The sequence below is a fragment of the Marmota monax genome, unplaced genomic scaffold (assembly GCF_021218885.2).
Source record: "Marmota monax isolate L192 unplaced genomic scaffold, Marmota_monax_Labrador192_F-V1.1 WCK01_AAM20220418_F8-fsc00003, whole genome shotgun sequence".
Taxonomy (NCBI): Eukaryota; Metazoa; Chordata; class Mammalia; order Rodentia; family Sciuridae; genus Marmota; species Marmota monax.
Genome location: NW_026694084.1, coordinates 25639257 through 25663953, shown reverse-complemented (window position 1 = coordinate 25663953; position 24697 = coordinate 25639257). Strand labels below are relative to the sequence as shown.

Here is a 24697-nt window from a genome sequence, read left to right as displayed (position 1 = left end):
TCACCACCTAGTGGAAAAAATCTTGATTGTTATATAAGCAAAACCTTAAAAATCTACTTCACAAAATATGTGAAACTACCATTTAAGTGATTGTATTTCCCACAGAATAAAATAAATTTAGCTGTAATTTAGGAATTTTTATCTGAAGTTATTGTAAGTTAAAACAAAGTGATACAGTTTGCAAGCTTGCTTTATTTACTTATTGGTTGGGCTGGGGAACCAACTCTGTATGTTAAGAGAGTGCTCTATTACTGAGCAATAGTCCCAACCCTATCATTCTAATTTTTTAAAATCTTTTTTAGTTGTAGATGGACACAGTATCTTTATTTTATTTATTTATTTTTATGTGGTGCTGAGGATTGAACCCAGTGCTTGAGCAACAACCCCAACCCCTTATCATTCTATTTTAAGAGAACCTAGGTCCAACTCCCTGCTGGAATATTGAATTAATGGTAATGATCGAATATCATTAATTAAAATAAAATAATTATTAAATAACTAGCTATATCAAATAAGAACGGGGAAAAACCCAAAACTTCAGCTGCCATTTAAATAGGCTGTACTTTTTTTAATATTTATTTTTTAGTTGTAGTTGGACACAGTACCTTTATTTTATTTATTTATATGATGTGTTGAGGATTGAACCCAGGGCCTCCCACGTGCTAGGTGAACACTCTACCACTGAGCCACAACCCCAGCCCCCAGGCTGTACTTTTGAAAAGATTTTTTTGGTTCTTTTTAGTTATATATGATGGTAAAATTCATCTTGATATAATTGTTCAAGAATGGAATATATGTTATTCTAGGGCTGGGGTTGTGGGTCAGTGGTGGAGTGCTTGCCTAGCATGTGAGGCACTGGGTTCTTCTCATCACTGTATAAAAAAATAAATAAATATCATGTCCATCTACAAGTAAAAATGTTTAAAAATATATATCATTCTACTTAGGACCCCATTCTTATGAATGTCCATAATGGTGGGATTCACTATGGCATATTCATATAAGTACATGGGAAAATAATTTTGGATTCATTCCACTGTCTTTCCTTTTCCTATCCCCCAACCCTTCCCTTCATTCCCCTTTGTCTAATCTACTCAATATCTATTCTTCCTCTCTCCTGCCTTATTGTGGATTAGCTTTGTTGAGAGCCACAGCCGAAGGGGCCCCAGCAAACTTCCAGCTGCCGGCTGATGATTGGCTCACAGCGGCCCCAGCAACATCTAGCTGATTGGCTCCTCGGCCCCAGCAACATCTAGCTGATTGGCTCCTCTGCGGTGATGCTCATTGGACTGTTTCCCTGCCCTTTCAGACCACGGAGCTGCTCATTGGGGGACTTTTTTGGCTCCGCCCACGTGACCCAGCCAATCGGCCTCAAGAGCAGGAGGATTGAGGGAGGTGGAGAGAAGCTGGTGTGGGAGAGAGAGGCTTGTGGAAAGCCGGTGGTGGCAGTTGAGGCTCTGAGGGTTTTTCCTGAGAGGCTGTTTTGTTTGGCGTGTGTGGTTCTAAAAATAAAGTTAGTTTCTTTTGACAAGTGGCTCCTGATTGTGCCCAGCCAGACTGCGGCATTTGGTGGCCCGTACGGGGAACGACTGAGGGTAAGTGAAACTGCTCGCCCCTGAGGGCAGGGCGAGAGGATGGGTAGCCATTTTAAGATTCCTCTTTTATTTTGCTTCACTTTTGTTTTAAGTTGCCTGTCCCTGGAGATGAGTGAGACGGAAGAAAAACCGCTCACATCTGAGGAAAAACTATTTACGTCTGAGGAACAGATAGGGAGAAAGGACGGATGCCCATGTCAGGAGGATAGAAAGGCTATAATGACTTTTTGTTGTTCCCTTTTTATTTCATTCTGTCTCGGTTTTGTTTGGCGTCATCTTGTTGGGTTGTATTATAGTAGAAATATGGGATCAGAAATTAGTAAAAAACAAACTGAAAGAGTGTTAAGTAAATTGTTAGAGGAAGGAGGCATCCCAGTAAAATCAAGAGCAGTCAGGGCATACGTTGATACAATACAAAAATGTAGCCCATGGCTTTTTAAGGAGGAGTTGTTAAATATATCACAATGGAACCATCATGGTGAAGATTTAAAAAGAATAGAAAAGAAAAGCCCAGGGACTCTGCCAGTTGGCACATTGCCATTGTGGACATTCGTATCTTGTTTGCTTAGTCCAAAGCCTTCAGTTCAGACAATGGTAGAGGAAGGAGAAGACATAATGATTCAAGTAAAAGAGAAGGTCTCTCAAGTTAGTCAGACAGAGGAAAAGATTCAAGTAAAAGAGAAGGCCTCTCAAGCTAGTCAGACAGAGGAAAAGATTCAACTAAAAGAGAAGGCCTCTCAAGCTAGTCAGACAGAGAAAGAAAGTGTAAAACAGAAAAAGCCATCAGGGGGAAAGTTACAACAGGAGACTGCTACTAACACCTTTCTATCACCAGAGGGTGTAAGTGTCCAACCAACAGCACCACCTCTACAGGAGACTGCTACTAACACCTTTCTATCACCAGAGGGCGTAAGTGTCCAACCAACAGCGCCACCTCCATATGCTATATCAACAAAAACATATGACCTTAGATTTTTGGGGACTGGCTTATTTCCCTTAGCATGATAGTCTCCAGGTCCATCCATTTACTTGCAAAAGCCATAAAGTCATTCTTCTTTATGGCTGAGTAATATTCTATTGTGTATATACCACATTTTCCCAATCATAACAGATTGTACTTTACATGAATTTCAGAATAAGGAAGTGCAGTTAAAAAAAAAAAAAAAAAAAAAAACAATAGGCAAACTGCCTTAGATCACAAAGCTCTGAGGACATAGTTTGGGATTCCAGCCAAGCCTGGCTAATGAAAATGTAAGATTTACTTATACTGCACTACTTCTAGCTGTAGAGAATGTTTCCTATTTAATAGTGCATCTGTAATGGTTGATTATCTTCCTAATAATATATGCTCATGAAGCAATCACCTTCCTATTCAGCATGTTGCTTTATCATTTTCCTTATGTGTTCTTATATTTTAAAAGAGAAGGTTGCCAGGCACAGTGGCACGTGACAGCTATACCAGAGAGGCTGAGGCAGGAGGGTTTCAAATTCGAGGTCAGCAATGGCAACTTTGGCTAGACCCTAACTCAAAATAAAAAATAAGAAGGATGTGATAAAGAAGAATGAAATTATGTCATTCACTGGATGGAACTATAGAACATCATGCTAAGTAAAATAAATCAAACTCAGAAGGTCAGGATCCATATGTTTTTTATGATTTGAAGATGAGGTGCTCCCAAAAGCTCATTCATGAGACAATGAAAGAATGTTCGTCCCACTCAGTCAAAAGTCAAAGGTAGACCTGGGTAGGACTCTCTGGAAACCTCCCTGGGACTCCCCAATAAAACTGGAGGGCAAGAGGGGCACTCTGGCCTTCTGAGAAGACCCACTGTCTCCATTGAGAAGGTCCCTTTTTCTATCCCCTTCTAACAAATTTATGCCTGCTACTCTGAGCCACATGTCTGAAATCTGTGTGTCATGATTCAAGAGCTGGTGAGGGGACCTCTGTGCGGCCTCAGTTTTGCAGCAGGCCCTTGCCCCCAAACAACTGTATGGATATGGCGTAATGAATCCCATTATTATGTATAGTTATAATGCTTAAATAAAACACGTAATAAAAAGTGCTGGGGATGCAGCCCAGTGGTAGAGCACCACTGGGTTCAATCCCCAGTGTTGGAGGCAGGGTGAGCAGAATGAGAAGGTTAATGAAGAAGTCATAAACTAAAATTTCCACCACCAACTGAAGCATCTCACAGACCTGAGACTCCCTATTTTAGTATTTTCATATTATCTGAAGAGCTGAAACAAACGAATGGGTAGACTAGTCCAAGCCACTGTCTCCCAGGTAGGATGGTCGCCGGGCACAAACACGTGAGATGCCCAGTCATATTCTAATCAGCTGTTTCTCTGTGGTGCATCCTTTGCACAAAACCCCGCAAGATGCTTTTAGAGCCATGATACACTAAGCTGGAATCAGACTTTGCCATCTCCTGTCTTTGCCACCACGGGCAAAGGTCCTGTTTCCTCGTTTGCAGAAAACAAGATGACCATGCCCCACCTCGCAGGGTCGTCCTAAAGGGTTAATGAAACTGTACGTGCAAGGACAGGGAGCACTGGCGGGGAATAATGGAGTGGGGCGGAGTGGGGCGGGGTAGGGCGGGGAAGGACTGGGTAGGGTTCTGTCAGGCCCCGCCGGGTCTCAGCTCTGCTCCGCGAACTTCCACGCAGCCCGCCCGCGGGCAGCGGATTTGCTTTCTAGCTGTCAGGATTCTGTACAATGACCCGGCCTCCTAGGGGTGGCGCGCCCTGATGCTTTGGGATCTTCCCGCGTACTGCGGCGTGCTCCGCCCCGGATACACGTCTCCAGCGCCTTGGCGCGCTTTTGAAATAGTGTATATTTCGTGTCCGTTTGGCCGGCTTCTGCTGCTTGAGTGTCTGGTTCTTGCCCGTCGCACCCGCCCCCGCCCCCGCCCCCGCGACCCTGGTGCTCCGCATCCCCCTCGCCGCGCCGCGATGAGGACACGCGAGGAGGTGGACGCGACGCTGCAGGTCGCCAAGCTGAACGCCGCCGAGCTGCTGCCCACCGTGCACTGCCTGGGCTTCGGCCTGGGGGCCAGCGGCGCGCCTGCCGGCGACTTCTGCTTGCTGGAACTGGAGCCCGCGCTGTGCCAGCAGCTGGAGGCCGGACACAGGTGAGCCGGGGGCCAGGGGCCCAAGACGCCCCGCGGAGCCCGCCTGCTGCCAGCCGCCTTCTGATTGTTTTTCACCCGGAAATTCAGGCGGAGCAATCAGGGCCAGAGAAATGCCAGAGGCTCACAGCCAGCTGGTGGCCTGATATCTGGCGTGCTGCCAACTCCCGAGAAGAATCCCCAGCCCCTGCATGGCCCTGCCGTTAGCTGGACTGAGGTGATAAATAGGATTGGTTCAGCCGAACCTGGAGGCCTGTGTCAGCGGAATTGTCGGCAACTAGAACCCCACTAAAAATTTGAAGACATTAACAGTGATGCCAGGGACTCCACAGGATGCTTTGTCATTCTACTTTGTTGTTGTTCTTGTTAGGTACAAATGATAGTAGAATGCATTTTGACACATCATACATAGATGGAGTAAAACTTACCATTTTTGTGGTTGTACATGATGTGGAATTACACTGCTCTTGAATTCATATATGAACATAGGAAAGTCATGTTTGATACATTCTGTTGCCGTTCTACTTTAAAGTACAATGATAATATCTGATCTTTACAGATGTCTTGTTTCCCACTTATATTACTTTTACTCAAACGATGGATAGGACTTTTAGGGAATAAGTTAAAAGCCTTAATTATGGGGGGGCTGGGGTTGTGGCTCAGCGGTAGAGCGCGAGGCCCTGGGTTCCATCCTCAGCACCACATAAAAAATAAATAAATAAAATAAAGGTATTATAATTTTTTTTTAAAGCCTTCATTATGACTTGGTAATTGAGCAAGGGCCCCAAGCAGACTTGTTTGGGGTCATTTAATGGGGACTTAAAGCTATTTCTAATTCTAGGTCAGCTGCAAATTTGCTGCCAACCTCTTGGATTAAAAAACATAGTCAGGTATTGAGAGTGTTGCTCTGTGGTACAGTGCTTGACTAGCATGCAGAGGCCTTGGGTTTGCTCCCAGTACAAACAACAACAACAACAACAAAAACAGAAGTTGGAAGTTGTGAAGGCAGCCTTGAGAAATCTAGAGAACCCTTCAATCAGTTGCTTGTCAACTTGGTGCAGTCCCAACTCCTGCAAATTGATTTTCTTTTGTGCCTCTCTTTCTCCAACATACATATTTGTAGGTTCCTTTTAGTTGGGCCCTTTGGGCTGTGTTTCAATCTTCATAACTTGACTCTTTCAAACAGTGTTCTAGTCAATTGACCAGTCTTTGGTATTAATCAGAGTACCCTTAAGAGAACTGAAAAGCTTCCCTTATTAGTTTCCATTCCATCTGAGTTAATGGAGATCAAAAAGACTTCAGGTATAAGAACCTTCTCGTTATCCGGTTAAGCTGACAAACTTGTGCATTTTATTGGGGATAGTGCAATGTAGAAACAAACATTAAAGGGTAGACATTTGGGCCTATTAACTATTAGCAACAGGAATCTAAGAAACATTCTTTTCACTTAACTGATGGCTTAGTTACAAAGACAATTGCAGTCTTCTGTTTTAGATTTGTAATTATTTGTTTAAAAGAAGTGAGTTGTGCACAGGAGAGTTTAATGTTCCATACACAAGGAAAACTTGGAGAATCAACTCTGTCATCTCCATCATCTGGTCTTTCCTCTTCCTCCTCCTCACCTTCATCCTTATCTTTTTGCTTTTCTTCACCTGTGATAAATTCCCTTTCTCAGAGTCTTTCATTTGTATACATATCCTTGTCCTATTTTTCATTCAGCATACAATCTTCTTTTCATAAGGCCGAGGTTTCTTTGCCACATAGCTAATGGTTAGGCTAGGATGTGCTCCTTTGATTGCTCAGAACAAAACACCGAAAACATTTGAGTGGGCATCAAAGCAGTAGTGTGCTTATCCTAGGTAGCTTTATAGAAATAGAGTCTTAGGTCCCATCCCATACCTACTATATCCCAATTTGCTTTATAACCAGATTCCTATGCACATGTTTCATAAGCACAACTGTAGCCTGTTTTAGAAAGTTGTGAGACATTGACTAAAGCCTCTAGATACTTGTGGTCTTCCCAGTAGCTTGCACAAAGATGCCTTTGGGTGACATTTGGCCTCGTGGCCTCTTTAGGTCTTTCTTGCCCATATTTAGTTATTGTTTTCCTTAGTGAGGCACCAGGCGCCTGTCTGGCTCTCACTTGGTCCAGTATTTGCTCTTTGGAATCCATGATTGTACCACAAGGCTGGACACAGCATCAAGGCTTAATTTTAAATTCTGCAAGCCAGAACATTCGGGAAGTGAGTTTAAAATGAAGATGTCCACTGGAGTCTCAATAAACCATATATATATATATATATATATATATATATATATATATATATATATATATATATAAATAAAATAGACCTTTTTTTGTTTTTTTATTTATATGCAGTGCTGAGAATAGGACCCAGTGCCTCACCCATGCTAGGCAAATGCTCTACCACTGAGCCACAACCCCAGCCCTAAACCATGTATTTTCCCTCTGTTTTCCTGCAGTCTTGTGATTCGGGGAGATAAAGATGAACAAGCTGTGCTATGCAGTAAAGACAAAACATATGACTTGAAAATAGCAGATACTTCAAATATGTTGCTTTTTATTCCTGGCTGTAAAACTCCAGACCAGCTGAAGATGGAGGAAACACAGTGTAACATTATTCACACTGAGGTACTGTTTTCTCTCCCCTCATTTATGTAAGCCTGAGGTTGATAAGACAGGTGCCAATCTTGCCTTTTATTAAAACTTTTGGCATAAAATGTATAATCGTGGGGAATTGCAGAAGTTGTGTTATGAAATTTGTTTCTACTTTTTCATTTATTTTGGTACAGGGGATTTAACCCAAGGGCATTTTACCAATGAGCTATATATACCCAGCCCTTATTTTGAGACTGAGTCTCACTAAATTGCTGAAGTTGGCCTCAAGCTTGCCATGCTCCTGCCAAGGCCAAGTCGCTGGGATTACAGGTGTGCAACATCTTGCTTGGCCCTCTGTAATGAAATTTGAAAGTTTTTCAGCATTATTATTATTATTATTATTTTGTTTGAAGTATTGTGAACTTGTCTTTAGTTTCTCAACTTAATTATTTCTTTCTTTCTTTCTCTTTTTTTTTTTTTTCTTTTGTGGTACTGGGGTTTGAACTCAGGGCCTCATGCATGCCTGGCAAGTGCTCTCCACTGAGCCACATTCCCCAGCCACTAATTTGATTTTTAAGTCTCAAATTGATCTTTTTGCTGATGTGATGACTTTGCTATTAGGTGAGTCATTCAAAAAGTTTTACCTAATTTCAGTGAATTTTGTTGTGGATGTGTTTTGAAAAGAAACTCCCTCAAGTCATAACTAGTGTATGTGGAAGTAGTTACAAGGGAGAAAAGGGAGGAAAATGAGTTTTTGAATGAAGTGTGCTTTAAGTGTGGTTTAGTTCATTAATATCTGCAGCCAAGTATAACAAATTTTTAATTATTTTGGAGAATACTAATGGTAGTTACCAAACAAAAGTCTCCATCCTGTCTAGGTCATTACACATGTAACAATCAAAGCATAGCTCTTAATTCTTTCAGGATGACTTTAGGCCAACTATTTTCTTAAAAATAGAACTGGAGAGGAAAAAAGGGAAAATGCTGGGAAGCTTTGGTGATTCATGTGATGTTACTGGAATAGAGGAATTTCCAGTAAAATTTTTATTTTGGTTTCTGTCAGGTTACAAATCTTTCACTGTAACTAACTAGATATATTAAGAGTTCATTCTTTTGTAAAAAATGTTATATTTTTCATCACTAACTTGGTTGGTTGGTGTCTTTGTGAGAACATAAGAATATCTACAAGTATCTTTGAGCTCTTATAATCCATAATCCATGGTAGCTCTTCCCAGCAGAGAAATGCCTAAAAGGACTAGATGAGAATGCACATCAGCAAGGCTGGGGTTGACAAATGGTAGTGGATACCCAGGAGTAGCAAGTAGTGTTTGGGTCTGTGGCAAATTGGACACCATAAGCCCTAAGTAGGTGGATGGCCATTATTCAGTTGACTTGTAGGTAAGCAGGCCCAGCATTGTGATTTTTTTTTTTCCAGTTATGCTTGAAATTTAGGTTTTGGGGATAAAATCTTCTAATTTTTTTTTATTGGCAACTAATTTAAACATAAGGCCAAACCTGATTCCTCTCCTGTACCACACGAAACCATATGCTAACATCTGTGCCTTGGAGATAGTCAGATGGCTGCCACTTTGAACTATGGATAGACTCCATCTTTTTTGTTTGGCACCAACCTCTTCTTTTGAAGTCCTTAGATTCAGCAGCATCTCCTTCAGGCTGTAGCCTCATCTTGTCAGTCAAGCCTTTTCCTATTTTGAGAATAGAAGCATCCCCTGTCCTTCCATCTCAGAGTTGCAAGGCATCCTGGAGATAATCCAGTTTAGCTTTTTCTCCTTTCATGTAAACACTTATTGGGCATCCAGTGCTCGGCACTGGGCTATCCTGAAAATGTAGAGGGAAATAACATATTCATCCATCATCTAGCCTCTGTGACCTGGATTTCTTCAAGTGATAGACCTCTGTCACAAGTCCACACCGCAGTTTGGCTGGGCACAAAATAACCCAGCCGCCACAGGCACTTGTAGGTTCAAACAGGAACTCCTTTATTTCCCAAACTCCCACGAACACCACCCACTCGGCCCTTCCAGGAACACCACACCAACCTACCTCCCCCAGAACTTCCTCTGCCCTCCAGGGGGGGGGGGCTGGCGCGGGCTCCGCTAGAACTCAAGGGGAACTCAATGGGAACTCAACAGGCACCGGAGGCAGCAGGATCCGCCCTATTGCCAGACAGCAGGGGTCCATATACAACTGAATACACAGCCTGTTTCAATCCAGCATCATCCTGTCACAGCAATTATACACAGCTTAACTTAATTATCATCATCTTAATGGCTCCCTGGGGTCACCTCTCAACCACTCCTTCTGGTAATATGCCAGGCACAATTCCGACTCTGCTGTGGCTCTCAACAAGTCCAGCAATCAAATTAGCTGTAATTCAAAATAGTAGAAATTCTTGCACTGAAAAAAAGCCTCCCCAGACTGAGCAAGATAGGAGGGTACCTCATTTTCCTTTTAATATTCCTTCATTATTTGATGACTATGATAATGTTTCTATTTTGTATTTTTCAGACTATATGTTTTCATAACTATGTTTTTCATAACCATGTTTATTTTCAGTTTGCTTCTACCAGATTTGCAGAATTGTGACCATTCTGCTCATTCTATTCTGGGCAGACTTTAGTTTCTAAGACTATTCTTTCTTAAAATATTTTTTAGTTGTAGATGGATACAATACATTTATTTATCTATCTTTATGTGGTGCTGAGGATCGAACCCAGGGCCTTGCACATGCTAGGTAAGCGCTCTACCACTGAGCCACAACCCCAGCCCCTCTAAGACTATTCTTGAGATGTGATGCTCAGTTATTGATTCTCACTTTGTTGGCAGCATTTTCTGAATTGGACATTGAGAAAAGATGTTTGTTAAAGATATCTATCCATCTACTTGATGCAACTGGATGGGTATCTTCCTGATAAAAGTAGAATACTTTGGTTCCTTTTTCTTTGGTTTCGGTCAGGAAAGATGGATTAGTTGGAATTTCTTATGAACTCTCTTTTAGAATGGACCCTAAGAGGTTATGATATGATTTCTAGATCTTTGGTTTTTCTAATAACTATTGGGAATTGAGAAGATGCAGACCTAAATTAAAGAAGCTAAAGAAACTTCTAATGGAAAATACCTATGAAGGACCTGACAGTCAAAAAGAAGAGGATTCAAATCGCTCAAAAGTAAGACTCCTGTTTTCAGTTCTTGATTTGAAATTTAGAAAACTTTTATAAGGTGCACTTCATGGTGAAATTCTTACTTTTTAAAGGTTGTGAAAATTTTAAACTCATTCTGATGGGCTTAAAATGGTAACTTTTCAAGGGCCATGCCACCCTGACCATACCTGAACTTTTATGATCTTGGAAGCTAAGTAGGGTTGGGCCTGGTCAGCTCTTGAATGAACACATGGGAATACTGGGTGTTATAGGCTTAAAATGTACATATATATGTAAATAAATAAATGGTATCTCGTGTGGTTTTGAAGTACATTTCCCTGATGACTAATGATATTCAGCACATTTTCATGATTTTATTTAATTTGTATATCATTGGAGAAATATATCTACTTACTTTTTTTGCCTGTGTTTTAATTATTTGTCTTTTATTTATGAACCCTTAATATATATATATATATATATATATATATATATATATATATATATATCATATGCAAATATTTTTTCCCATTTGGCAGGTTGTTCTTTTAATTTCTTGATTTATTTTTATTGTGGTAAAATAGATACGACATAACACTTACCATTTTAATGACTTTAAAATATAAATTCAGTAGCACTAAGTACATTCATGTTGGTGTGCAAATTAAGCACCATCTTTCTCTAGAACTTTATCATCTTCCTAATGGAGGATGTTGGGAAGATGAAACTTTGTATTCATTAAACAATGGATTCCCCAATGGATTCCTCCCTCTCCCTGAGCAATAGCAGCCACATTCTACTGTCTGTCTCTGAATTTAAGTACTCTTAATATATCATATGGATGTGGAATCATATAATATTTGTTCTTTTGCACTGTTAGTGTTTTCTAAAAAATATTTTTTAGTTGTAGATAGTCACAATAACTTTATTTTGTTTATTTATTTTTATGTGGTGCTGAGGATCAAACCCAGTGCCTCACACATGAGAGGCAAGCGCTCTACTGATGAGCCACAACCCAGCCCCTTGATAGTGCTTTGATAGAAAAATTCATCATTTCGGTGAAGTCTGGGTATGTAGCTCAGTGGTAGAGTGCTTGCCTGGCATGCATGAGGCTCTGGGTTCAATCTCCAGCATGACAAAAAAAAAAGAAAGAAACTATTACCAATTTCAGTGACATGAACATTTACCTCTGTTTTCTGCTGTCTATTGATTTTGTATTATAAGCATTATTTATTAATAAAAGAAACTGGACTAGTCCATAAATATTGCCTTAATCTGTTCTATGTATTTATTTCCCAAAATTCAACGAGGAATCTAAAATATTATTCTTCAAAGCATTAAAATGTTTTTGCTTGTTTCAGTACACCACTGAAGATTTGCTTGATCGAATTCAGGCAAGTGAAGAAGAAATAATGACCCAGTTAGAAGTTTTAAATGCCTGTGAGATTGGAGGTAGCATTTTTTATTATTATCATTTTTAAAGATAGATTTGGGTATGAATCGAGAAGTTTTTGGACAGCTTCACCCTGTTGCATGCTTGCTTATTTATTTATTTATTTATTCTGGTACCAGGGATTGAACCCAGGAGAGCTTAACAACTGAACCACATCCCCAGCCCTTTTTATGTTTTATTTTGAGACAGGGTCTTGCTAAGTTGCTTAGGGCTTCACTAAGTTACTGAGGCTGGCTTTAAACATGTGATCCTCCTGCCTCAGCCTCTTGAATTGCTGAGATTACAAGTGTGAGCTATTGAGCCTGGCTATTTATTTATTTTTTTGAGACAAAGTCTCACTAAGTTGCTAAGACTGGCCTTGAACTTGATATTCTCCTTCCTCAGCCTCCCAAGTAGCTGGGGTTAAATGTGTGCACCATTTCTCCTGGCTTATTTAATCTTTTGCGTTCAAATATGATAATATTAGTGACTGGGGATATTGCTGTGTGGTAGAATGTTTGGCTAGCATGTATGAGGCGCTGTGTTTGCAACCCTAGTACCACCAAAAACTAAAAAATAAAGAAGAAGAGGAAGAAAATAGGATGGTATTTGTCTTTTGGGGTATGGGAGAGTCTGTGTGTGATCATCATACAGAAGGTTACCAGTGACTTTAACCATTCCTTGTAGCCTTTTTCTTTGGGTTAAGTGGTAATAGAAGAACCATGTTTGATTGAGAAAGGGTTTGATATATCAGGCAGTCTATTATTTTTTTTTAATAGGTAAGGAAACTAAGGCCTAGGACAAAGTTTGAAAAACGACCTTGTCCAGGGCTACATGTTGAGTGATAGGATATGGCAAAGAATCATGTATTTGAATTCCTAGTTCAAAATTAATTTAATAATCTCATTGTATTTACCAATTGCTTGGAGATGGGGCTGTGTTTCTTCTTTAATGTATTTCTAAGCATGTATTTATCATTTAAGCCTGTATAAAAGATACAGGAGGGCTTGATGGAGAAACCGTGCAATACCTTATCGGAGCTTCTTTTCAGCACATGGATCTGTGGTGATCCTCAGTAGATGTTTGCATGCATTCTCTTTTTTTAATTTTTAAATTATTTTTATTATTGCCTAGAGAAGCAGCTTAATTCTGTCCCCATGTGTTATGGATGAGGAAATCAGCATGTATTGGTAGATACACGATTCAATTTGCTTATAATCTTCCAAACAAGATTAACTTTTGTGAGACTGTACCCCTCAGTGTGACAAATTTTGTTGAGTAAAGCAACTTCACACAACTTAGAATTAACTGGTACCACTTAGCCCTTTGTTGTGGTTTTTGAGACTCATTCTGTCTAGAGTGTCTAAAACAGTTTTTAATTAAGTATACCTGCTGCTAATTAGTATGGTGTATGGATGCCTTGAATGTTAGTTTTAAAAGGTGGGGGGTGGTGGCTAACCAAACCATTTATTCTTTTTTTTTTTTTTTTTTTTTTTTTTGGTACTAGGAATTGAACCCAAAGAAGATTTACCAATGAGTCACATCCCCAGCCCTTTTCATTTTTTATTTTGGAATGGGTTTCAGTAAGTTGCTTAGGGCATTGCTAAGTTGCTGAGGCTGTCTTTGAACTTGTGATCCTCCTATTTCAGCTTCCAAAATCTCTGGGATTACAGGGGTGTGGTACCGCACCCAGCTATAAACCATGTATCTTCTACATTATTCACTGATTGCATGGGAATGGATAAAATTTTGAGAGAGGGATACATAGATTACTCCTAGCTCTCTCCTCTAGTTTTACATCACACAATCCATTTTTTAATGTTGCTTTTATTTTTTCAGTATAGAAATAGAAACCTTTTCTCTTGGAAATGGTGGACGTGTGCTCAGTTTCTTTTTCCAGGGCTGGTGGTTGTGTTATCAATTATAATATGGCATTTTATATTCTTGCACAGTTACAGGGATAATGTATCTCAGGGTCCAATGTTTATTTTCCTTTGCCCATACTGTATCAGAGTCTGCCATATCTCAATTGAGCTAAACATTTTTATGAATGTGAGAATATCACTGCAAAATAGCCGTGACCGGGGAATTATAACCTGGCAATGCTGCACAGCAGAGATTACCCTGTAGATTACCCTGGAATCTATGACCCTTGCTTCATTTATTTGAAAATGTTCGCTAATGAAATGGCTATACCAGCTGCAGATTTCCTTACTTTCACAGAACAAGAAAATTATTGTGAGATAATAGAATATTAACTATCTTGGGGGCTGGGGTTGTGGCTCAGTGGTAGAGTGCTCACCTAGCATGCACGCGGCACTGGGTTCGATCCTCAGCACCACATAAATGTAAAATAAAGATATTGTGTCCATCTAAAACTAAAAAATAAATATTAAAAAAAAGAATATTAAACATCTTGAAGAAACCCAGTGTTGGTCATATAAAAAATACTATTTAAAAATAGGTTGATCTTCCCCAGGACAGAATTTTAAATGATTGAGAGGACTGGTGGTATAGCACAATGGTAGAGTTCTTAGCATGTATGGAGTCCTGAGTTTAATCCCCACCACCACAAAACCTGGGAGAAAAGCATTAAAAAAAAACAAAACAACAACAACAACAAAAAAAAACATTGTTTAAAGAAAATAAGACTTTTAGTGCCTTTTTTATTTATTTTTTTTTTTGAGTTTTTTTTTTTTTTGCAATAGGCAAGAGAATGCTGCTGTATTAACAATCTGTTAGCTAATTAATTCATTTAATGTTCAATTCGTTTAAATGTTCTTTGGTAAATATAACTTTTGGAATTTTTAGGTTATTGGAGGATTCTTGACTTTGACTATGAGATGAAACTTCTGAATCATATAACTCAGCTGGTGGATTCTGAATCTTGGTCTTTTAGTAAAGTTCCTTTGAACATATGCCTTCAGGAACTTGGACCATTGGAACCAGGGTAAGTATTTTAATTACTTGTCCCTCCAGATTTCTTTAAGGGGAAGGAAATTCTTTTCCAGAGCAAAACTAAATCCAGGGGACAGAGTATTTGTATTTCAATATAAAAATAATTTAAATATAGAACTAAAAAGGATTTAGGAAATTTGGTAAATGGCTGAATAAATTTACTTCATGTTTTCTCCTTTCTATTTTGTTTTTATCATAAAAATAGAAAGAGTTGTTATGTTTGAGCTATTTTACAGTCATAAAATTGTGCTCACATAATTCATGTAAAAATGTATTAGCCTGGGGCTTGGCATGTAGCAGCTTCCCAGTATATTTTATTTAGTTCCCAATTTAAATAAAGACTTATTTGGCATCCAAATAATTTAGTATCTCAAACCTCAAATTTTTATCTTAGTTTCTAATTAGCAATGGGGTTTAAAATACAGTGTATAAAAATGTTGGTAATTTGTCAAAGGTTGTTTTAAATTTTTCAGGGAAATGATAGAACACTGTCTTAAATGTTATGGGAAGAAATATACAGAAGAAGGTAAGTTTTTAAAGTATTTTAATGGTTATTTTAACTTTTGTATGTTAAAATTTGTATACCTTTCTAAAGCATGCTGATGTTAAAAATAATAGTGGGACTATGGGAGGTGAGTGGAGGTGTATAATTCTTTCCTAGAAGTAGTATAGATGAAAATAAAACATTAGTGCTACATTTAATTGTAAGTGGATAATTTGAAACTATCTTTTCCTTAGGTGAAGTTTATTTTGATTTGAGTGCTGATAAAATATGCAGAGCAACAGCACAAATGTTACTTCAGAATGCAGTGAAATTCAATCTGGCTGAGTTTCAAGAAGTGTGGCAACAGAGTGTTCCTGAAGGAATGGTAACTAGGCTTGATCAGCTCAAGGTAATATCAGTCAAAGTTGCTACGTGATTCAATAGGTGATTACTTACTAGGGGAGATAGTATTTGTCTTGGATCTGAATTTGGAATTGATTTATTTTCCTAGACACCAAGGGGATTATAATGCCCATTGAATTCATCTCAGAGTCCTTTTAGAATTCCCAATACTTAATGGAGGCATAATTTTCATTTCATAACATTACCTTTTAAAAATGACTTTAAGGGTTGGGGAGCTAGCTCAATGGAAGAGCTTGTGTTAGCACTCACAAAGCCTTGAGTTTGATCCTCACCAAAAATAAATGAATCAACTAAAATGATTTTTAGTGACTTGACTAGTTATATAGTTATCACCACAATCCAGTATTAGAACACTTCCATCACCTCCTTAATATCCCTTGGGTGCATTCATAGATAATCTCTTTTCCTACCCAGTGTGTCTCATTTTATTCATTTCTCTCCATTTCCATCACAACTGTCCTAGTCCAAACTACCAGGGTCTCCTGCATCTGTAGTAGCATCCCTCAGCAGGCTCCTGCTCTTCTCATTTTCCCCACCTTCAGCACCTTCCTGTGGTACTACTAGAATGAATTTTGTGTATGTATGGTGCTGGAATTCCAACCCAGGCCATTGAGCATGCTAATCTAGTGCTCTGCCATTGAACCACATCCCCAGGCCCTAGAATGATCTTTTAAAAGTGCTAGTCAGATTAGATGAATGCCCTGCTTAAATCATTTTAATGATTGCCCATTGCACTTAAGATGTAAAATACTGACTTTGTATCTCGGCCTATAGGCCCCCTTTTTTTAAAAAAAATACTTTTTTTAGTTGTAGACGGACACAATGTCTTTATTTTATTTATTTTTATGGGGTGCCTCATGCGTGCCAGGCAAGCGCTCTACCACTGAGCCACAACCACAGCCCCTAGGCCCTTTTTGATCTGCCCAAAGCTTTATGTGTTTGCTTTCTCTCTGGCTTACCACATAACATCCTTCTTGAAGGTTTAAAGATCATTAAACTCTTATCTTACATTAGGACCTACATATAAGGCTTTTGTTCTAGAATGATATTCACTCTAATTCCACCTGACCAACTCTTACTTATTTCTTTCTAAAAAAAATGCCTCCCATGGGCTGGGATGTGGCTCAAGCGGTAGCGCGCTCGCCTGGCATGCGTGCGGCCCGGGTTCGATCCTCAGCACCACATACAAACAAAGATGTTGTGTCCGCCAAATACTAAAAAATAAATATTAAAAAATTCTCTCTCTCTCTACCTCTATCTCTCTCACTCTCTCTTAAAAAAAAAAAAAAATGCCTCGCATTTCCTCCTTCTGTAGTGCCGTGTAGTTTTTCCTTCATGACACTTACCCCTTAGCTTTGGAAAAGTGTTTAATTGCATAGTTTCTCACTGTCTGCTTTGATAGCATTTTGTTTATTGTTGCTTGCCCATATGGGGCATTCTGCCTGGGATGTAGTATATTTAATAAGTATTTGGGAAATAAATGAAAGAATTTATTCCATATTTACAAAGTTCCTCTTATGTCTTGGTACCAAACTAGATGCTAACCACCATACAGGTGCTGAGAGCTGGCCTGGGAATTGGCAATGGTGGGGTGCACATTTCATGAGTAAATCTGTTCTTACAAACAGTGATTGTTGCCACCAAAAACGCATGCACAGAATGTATGAGAGCAAAGAAAAGGAGTTTATTAATCAGACTGGTCAATCAGATGATTGTTAGAAGTAATAGATGCTTTACTTGCTGGGTATGGAAGGATGAACTTTTTCTTTCTAGGTAGGAAGGGCAGAGACAGGTACCAAGAGAGTATTTTCAAAGGTATAGAAGTATAAAAATTGGGGTACCAGGCTGGGGATGTGGCTCAAGCGGTAGCGCGCTTGCCTGGCATGCGCAGGGCGCTGGGTTCGATCCTCAGCACCACATAAAAATAAAATAAAGATGTTGTGTCCACCGAAAAACTAAAGATAAATATTAAAAAATTTTCTCTGTCTCTCTCTCTTTAAAAAAAAAATTGGGGTACCGTTAGTATGGATAATGGCTAAGTGAAGGGTGCTGGCGAGATAGTTAGGGACACTATGGTTTGTGCAAAAAACCCTTCAATTCTAAAAGATCTGGGGCCGTTCAGTGACATTGGTTAGAAGAGTTGCCTCATCAAGTGCTTATCAGATTTGCCTTTTGGAAAGAATATAAGTTGAGTGTCCTTACCTGAAAAGCTTGGGACCAGGACTGTTTCAGATTTCAGGATTTTTCAGATTTTGGAATATTTGCATAAATTCTTCAGGTTGAGCATCTCTAATCCAAAATCCCAATGCTCCCAAATCCAAAATTTGGAACTTTTTGAGCATTTTTGATTAGAGATGTTCAGCCTGTACTATAACAATAAAGAAGTTAGATGGATGGAAGTTTGGATAGATTATGAAAAAGAACATTCCAGGCTTTCTGCACTTAAATACTCCTGTTTAAAAGAGTGTTGGCCAAAGAAATAGGCAATAGGGAATGGATAGAGAAATCTTGAGGCCCTAAATCTACAGGATTTGTTAACCACTTAGGTTTGGGGTTTGAACAGTAAAATCTACAAGGATACCTAGGTTTCCTGTTTTCCTAGCATACTGGGACTATAGCAGGGTGGGGTGATAAACAACATGAGCTCATCTGTAAATTTGGATATAGAAGTCTGGGTCTCGGAAAGACATTGGAGTGGGAGATACGAATGTTAATCATTAGCAGGTAATGCCAGGCCACAGGTTAATATGAGGTTACCCAGAAGAGTGACAGTGAAAGAGGTAATGGGGTCAGGATAGAGGCCCAGGGAACTACCATATCAAGTAATGCAGGAAATAAGAGAGTGATGTCAGTGATGACTCTTTTATCTACTCAGTGATGACTCCTTTATCTACAAGAGTAGATAAAGGAGTCATCAACATTAACAATTAATTAGCAGTGGGTCAGTAAGATGAATTCAGGAAAAGAGCCCACTGGATTAGGCAAGGACAGGTCACTGGTGACCTTAATAACTAAAGCTGTCTTGGGCTAGGGATGTAGCTCAATGGTATGGTACTTGGCTAGCATGAGCAAGGCCCTGGGTTTGATCCTCAGCACTATTAAAAAGAAAAAATAACTAAAGTTACTTTAATAAATTGGTGGTAGTAGAAGCTGGAATACAAGAAGAGGTGACTGCTTAAAGGAACTCTTTTCATGAAAAAGACTATTATAAATCCCTGGATGGTTCATGTAAGTTTCATGTAGCTGACTTTTTTAATACTATGGGCTAAGCTAAATCTAGTGGTAAAAGAATGAGTCATGTTTGAATATTAGATCATTACTTTAACTGCCATTTTTTGTTGTTGTTGTTGTCGTTTCTTATAGGGTTTAGCACTGGTGGATAGACACTCAAGACCAGAAATCATATTTTTGCTGAAAGTAGATGATTTACCTGAGGGAAATCAGGAACGTTTTAATAGTCTATTTTCTCTAAGGGAGAAGTGGACAGAAGAAGACATTGCTCCATATATCCGGTAAGTAATTTATGAAAAGTGGATTTTGAGGGTTGTTCTTTTTACAAAGAGTGGCATAGCATTTTAGATTTATTACTAGGACTGTTATTTTGCATTCCCTGAGAACACTGCTTCCCTCCACACTTGCTCAGGTAGTCTCCATGATTACTGGTCCTGGAGGTGGCACATGTGTTAGCTTTGTTCCTTACAACTCCTAGAACACTTCTGCTCTCCTTCCTACACAATTACAGTTCTTTGAGGGACAGAATATATACCTCACTAAAACTCTAATCACCTCTCTTTGCCACCTATTTATTGCCTTACTTTTTAACATTTTGGTAGAAGCCAAACTGCAGCAGAATGTGTTAACCCTGAGTCACTGTTTAGAGGATCTCAAGTGCACCGACATTTAAGATCCACTAACACTATGGCTTCATCCCTGCGTGTCACACCTAACAGATCATCTCTCTTCTGTTTACCTAGCTTAGATTCTGTGGCTAGTGTCTCTAACGCCTGCTATTTATACTCTCTTACTGTGCTCTCTCTTCCTCATACTGCTCTGGTAAAAATCTACAAAGATTTAATACAACTTTCTGCTTATTCCATGCCTATACCTGGGCAGCTAAAATTTCTCAGAACATAATGGGGCTATCACTTTCAGTTAAGAATGTGAGTAGAGTAGCTGGGATTGTAGCTCAGTGTGGTAGAGCGCTTGCCTGGCATGTGTGTCGCCCTGGATTGGATCCTCAGCACTGCATGTAAACAAATAAATAAAATAAAGGTTCATCGACAACTAAAAAAAAAAAAAAGGAATGTAAGTGAAACCGGATACAGTGGCACATGCCTGTAATCCCAGCAATTTGGGAGGCTGAGCCAGGAGGATTTCAAGTTCAAGGGCAGCTTCAGCAACTCAGTGAGGTCCTAAGAAACTTAACAAGACCCTGTCTCAATATAATAAATAAGGGGTGGGAATGTGGCTCAGTGGTAAAATTGCCCCTGGGTTTCATCCCTGGTCCCCCTCCATCTACCCCCAAAAATGTAAGAGGAACTTACTAAAGCCCCTGGCTAGGCACCATTTCTTCATTGAAATTGTTCTACTGTTGGAACTTCAATTACATCTTTTTCTATCTCTACACACCAGCAATATCTCCTGTTTCTTCTTTGCCCTCAGCTTAGGACCTTCTTTATTTTACAATTTTTATTTTTTCATGGTATTGGGGACGGAATCCAGTGGTACTCTACCACTGAACTACGTCCCCAACCTATTTTTATTTTTTGAGACAGGCTCTCTGCAAGTTGTTGAGACTGGCCTCAAACTTGCTGTTCTCCTGTCTCAGCCTCTCAAGTTGCTGGGATCATAGATGTATGCCATTGTGCCTAGCTTATGACATTATTTCTTGAAGACATCAGAGCAATTAGACAGAACCACCTGTTTTAGTCAGCTTTTTTTTTTTTTTTCCTGAGGTAAAGGAGAAATTGTAAAGGAGAAAAAGTTTTTTTAAGGGCTCATGGTTTCAGAGGTCTCTGTCTGTAGGCAGCCAGCTCCATTCCTTGGAGGTTGAAGTGAGCCTGAATATCATGGCAGAAGAGTGTGTCAGAGGGAAGTAGCTCATATGGTGATCAGAAAGCAGAGACAGACTCCACTCATCACATACAAATATATGCCCCAAAGCCATGCCCCAATTCCCTCCTCTTCCAGCCACATCATTCCACTTCAGTTAGCACTCAGTTAATCCCTATCAGGGAATCAATTCACTGATTAGGTTAAGGCCACAGCCCAATAATTTCTCCTCCAAACCTTCTTGCATTGTCTCACACATGAGCTTTAGTGGGACTCGTCACATCCAAACCATAACACCACCTTATCCCATTGTCAACTCTGCAACTTCCTCATGTCTGTGCCTCTTCTTTTGCAGTCCCTCCTATGCAGTGCATGAACTGTTCCTGCTGTTAAGGGTAGTCTTTCCTCTGCAATAGATTCATTTCCTCTGTCTTCTTTAAGACATGGCTCCTTTAATTACCCCCTTTTCCCACTCTTATTATCAGTGTCTCCCTATCATTGGGATTGGATGGATCATCCCATCAGCACAATATCGATAATATTGTCTGTATTGTCCGTCTTGAAAGAAAACACTGGCTACATACGTTCTCTTACAAGAAGACACCTTTTAAAAATGTGTATATTTACTCTCTGCTTTTTCATCTTCTGGTTTTTTTTCCTTTACCCAGTGACATCTCCTGATTCCAATGACTTCCATCTTCCTACATACAGTGGCCAATTGTCCTTATTTACTTGACCTCTTAGCACTGTTTGACACAGTAGGCCACTTTCCCCTTCTTGAAACATCTTGAGTTTCTCCTCTCTTCCCCAGGGCAGCTCCTTTTATGTCTTTTTGCTGACTTCTCCCTTTCTTCCCCATCTTTAAATTTTGAAGTGCTCTAGGACTCTATTCTTGGTTATTGTCTCTCTGTGCATGCTTTTCCATTGGAGCCCTCATCTTGGATTTAAATTTAGTGACGTCTTCATTTTATCTTCATACTTTACCTTTTCTGTGATTGTTATATTTAGCTGCCTACTTAACATGTCTATTTGGATATCTAATAGGAATTTCATAATAGAACACTGATTCTTCCTGCCTCTACTCTTCATCTTCTTCATCTCAGTGAGTAGCACCTCCACTCATCCATTACTCAAGCAAAAAGTCTAGAAACCATTCTTGTCCTTGCCTTCCTTCACTTTCTGGGGCAAAGTATGAGTAAATCCTGATGGTCATCTTTGAACTGGGCTCTCTCCTTCTACTTTTCTTACTTTCCCTCTCCTTTCTTTATGCTACTTATTTTGAAAAGCTTTAAGCATTCAAAAGCAGCAATATAATATAGTGAACCCTCCACATACCCCCACCCATCTTTCTTAGTCATTGACTTGTTGCTTCTATTATTTAAAACTTAGATCACGTTATGCTTTTTTTCTATTATTTAAAACTGTCTTAGGGGCTTCTTATTTATTTAGAATTAAGGCACAGCTCCCTTTCATGTCCTCATGGTTATTTATGATCTAGGCCTTTTCCCTTTCATCATGTCTTCCCTCCCTGCATTATGTTCTGGACATAATCTTTTCTTCTTTGAGGTACAGAAAAGGAAGCTCAAGTTCAAAAAGGGCAGGTAACATAGACAGGCTCACACAGGTGGCCTAGTATCTAGGTTTTCTCATTCCAGACTCCAGGGTATCACATTGCTTGGAATTCTATCCTTAGAAATTGTATGATATTACAGAAAACATGGACTCTGAAGTCATAAAGACCTGGTGGCAAAATTTGACTGTTGTTTATCATCTTTGAGCCTCTTCCTCTTATCTAATGTAGGGTTAAATAATATATCACTCTTGCTTCTATTGTGAAGATTCAATAAAATAATAATGTAATGTACCCATTCAGTTAAGACTTAACCAATCCCCACCCTGTTTCTCCCCGCAAAACATACCCTTATGCCTACTTGAAAGATGGATTAAGGGGAAGAAAGATAAAATAATTAGTACTTCATATTATGCTTGCTAAGATTTTCATGTTATTCGTTTATTTTTTCCTTCCCACAGAGATTTGTGTGGAGAGAAGCAAACCATAGGTGCATTACTCACTAAATACTCACGTTCTTCGATGCAAAATGGAATTAAAGTTTATAATTCAAGAAGACCCATTACTTAAAATTTGAACAAGAGTTTTTTTCTTTGGAACTGAATTGCTTTATAAAGTTGCTAGATATAAGAAAAAGATTCTTTTATGTATTTTTATTTTGGCTTTTAAAAACCTACTCCTTGAATGCATTTTTTGTTCTCATCTTAATGTTTTGAAACTATTACTACTTACTTTTTAAGTGTAACAGGATATTTCAATATTCTTCAGATTACATTTGTTGTATGTACTCAGTGTAAACAAGGGCACAAGAAAGTATTATTTCCTATATTTAATAGAAAAGTAGTTCTGTAGTCTCTGATGTCTACATGGTTCTATTTATAGAAAGGATATTGCTTTTGTATATAAATTTCACACCTTTAATTAGGATTTGATGTTCTCATTTTTAAAAAGTTTTCTAGATAAGAAAATAAGTGTCTAGAAGAGATCTAGTCACTTACATGCTATTTCTCAATTGAATTCTTTACTTTCAACCTTTCACAGAAACAGGATGTCACTAGGTGCTATCAAGTATATTGTTAAGATTTGTGAAATTGGTTTGGTAATTGCTTCCCTGTTCACTTAGCTGGTATATACATACACTTTAAACAAAATGGGTTTAATCCTCAATCTTATAGATCGGTTTATAATCCTGGCACAAATAAAACTCATTAGAAAACTACTGGTAATTTCTAGTTGGAGTTGGAATGCTTGATAAAATTTGTTTTTGTTTAGACCAAATTTTATTTTAGTTAATAAGCTTTCCAGTAGGACAGAAGGAAAGGATAGGCCAAGTTAAATCTGGTCCAAGGTTCGAAAAGTGTTAATACATAATTACAAGATTTAACTGTTACTGAAGTTTACCAGTTTTTTTCTCATGCATGTGAAATGCAACATGATGGCTTCAAAATATGTTTTTTTCATAAGAAGAAGGAAAACCTCTGATGTTCTTGGATAGGCAGAATTAATACTGTTAAATTTGCTATACTACCAAAACTCAATGTACAGAGTCAATGCAATTCCCATCAAAATACCAATGATATTCTTCACAGAATTAGAAAAAAAAACTGTCCTAAATTTCATTTGGAAGAATGGAAGTAGGTGGAACTAGAGACCATTATGGTAACAGAAATAAGTCAGACTCACAAGGTCAAGGCTTGTCTTTTGACCCAGAATAGCCAAAGCAGTTCTAAACCAATAAAGCAATGCTGGAGGCATCATAATACCTGACTTCAAAGTATGCTACAGAAATATAGTAACAAAAACTGCATTGTACTGACATAAAGAAAGACACATAGACCAGTGGTACAGAATAGAAGACACAAAGACAAACCCACATACAGTCATCTGATCTTTGACAAAGGTGCCAGAAACATAAACTGGAGAAAGACAGCCTTTTAAACAAATAGTACCAGGACAACTGGTTTTCCATATTAGAAGAGGCTAGACTCTTATCTCTCACCCTGCACAAAAATTAACTTAAAATGGATCAAAGACCTAGGAATTAGGCTAGACATTATGCAATTCCTAGAAGAAAACATAGGGTCAACACTCCAATATATAGACACAGGCAATCACTAATAGGACCCTAAAGCTCAGGAAAGAATGACAAGAGTTAATGAGACAATATCAAATCAAAAAGCTTCTGCACGCTGGGTGCAATGGCATACACCTCACCTGTAATCCCAGTGACTTAGGTTGGGGAAGTGGCTTAACGGTTAAGTGCCACTGGTTAGC

At 38.9% G+C, this 24697-nt stretch overlaps 1 protein-coding gene across 1 annotated transcript; it reads left to right on the top strand.

Moving 5' to 3' along the window:
* Positions 1 to 4496: 4496 nt before the first annotated feature.
* On the top strand, positions 4497 to 23642 carry Dscc1 (DNA replication and sister chromatid cohesion 1). The gene is made up of 9 exons (XM_046464809.2): positions 4497 to 4726; positions 7208 to 7376; positions 10397 to 10531; positions 11866 to 11956; positions 14748 to 14886; positions 15368 to 15420; positions 15633 to 15787; positions 19165 to 19313; positions 22885 to 23642. The coding sequence occupies exons 1-9, from the start codon at positions 4548 to 4550 to the stop codon at positions 22991 to 22993; spliced, it is 1179 nt and encodes a 392-aa protein (XP_046320765.1). The 5' UTR covers positions 4497 to 4547; the 3' UTR covers positions 22994 to 23642.
* The last annotated feature ends 1055 nt before the right edge of the window (positions 23643 to 24697 follow it).

What these genes read in the sequence shown, in the direction of transcription:
- Dscc1 (XM_046464809.2), top strand. Translation starts at nt 4,548, where the DNA reads ATGAGGACACGCGAGGAGGTGGACGCGACGCTGCAGGTCGCCAAGCTG. An exon ending in AGGATTCAAATCGCTCAAAA is followed by an intron (nt 10,532 to 11,865) that starts GTAAGACTCCTG and finishes TGCTTGTTTCAG; the next exon opens with TACACCACTGAAGATTTGCT. An exon ending in GACATTGCTCCATATATCCG is followed by an intron (nt 19,314 to 22,884) that starts GTAAGTAATTTA and finishes TCCTTCCCACAG; the next exon opens with AGATTTGTGTGGAGAGAAGC.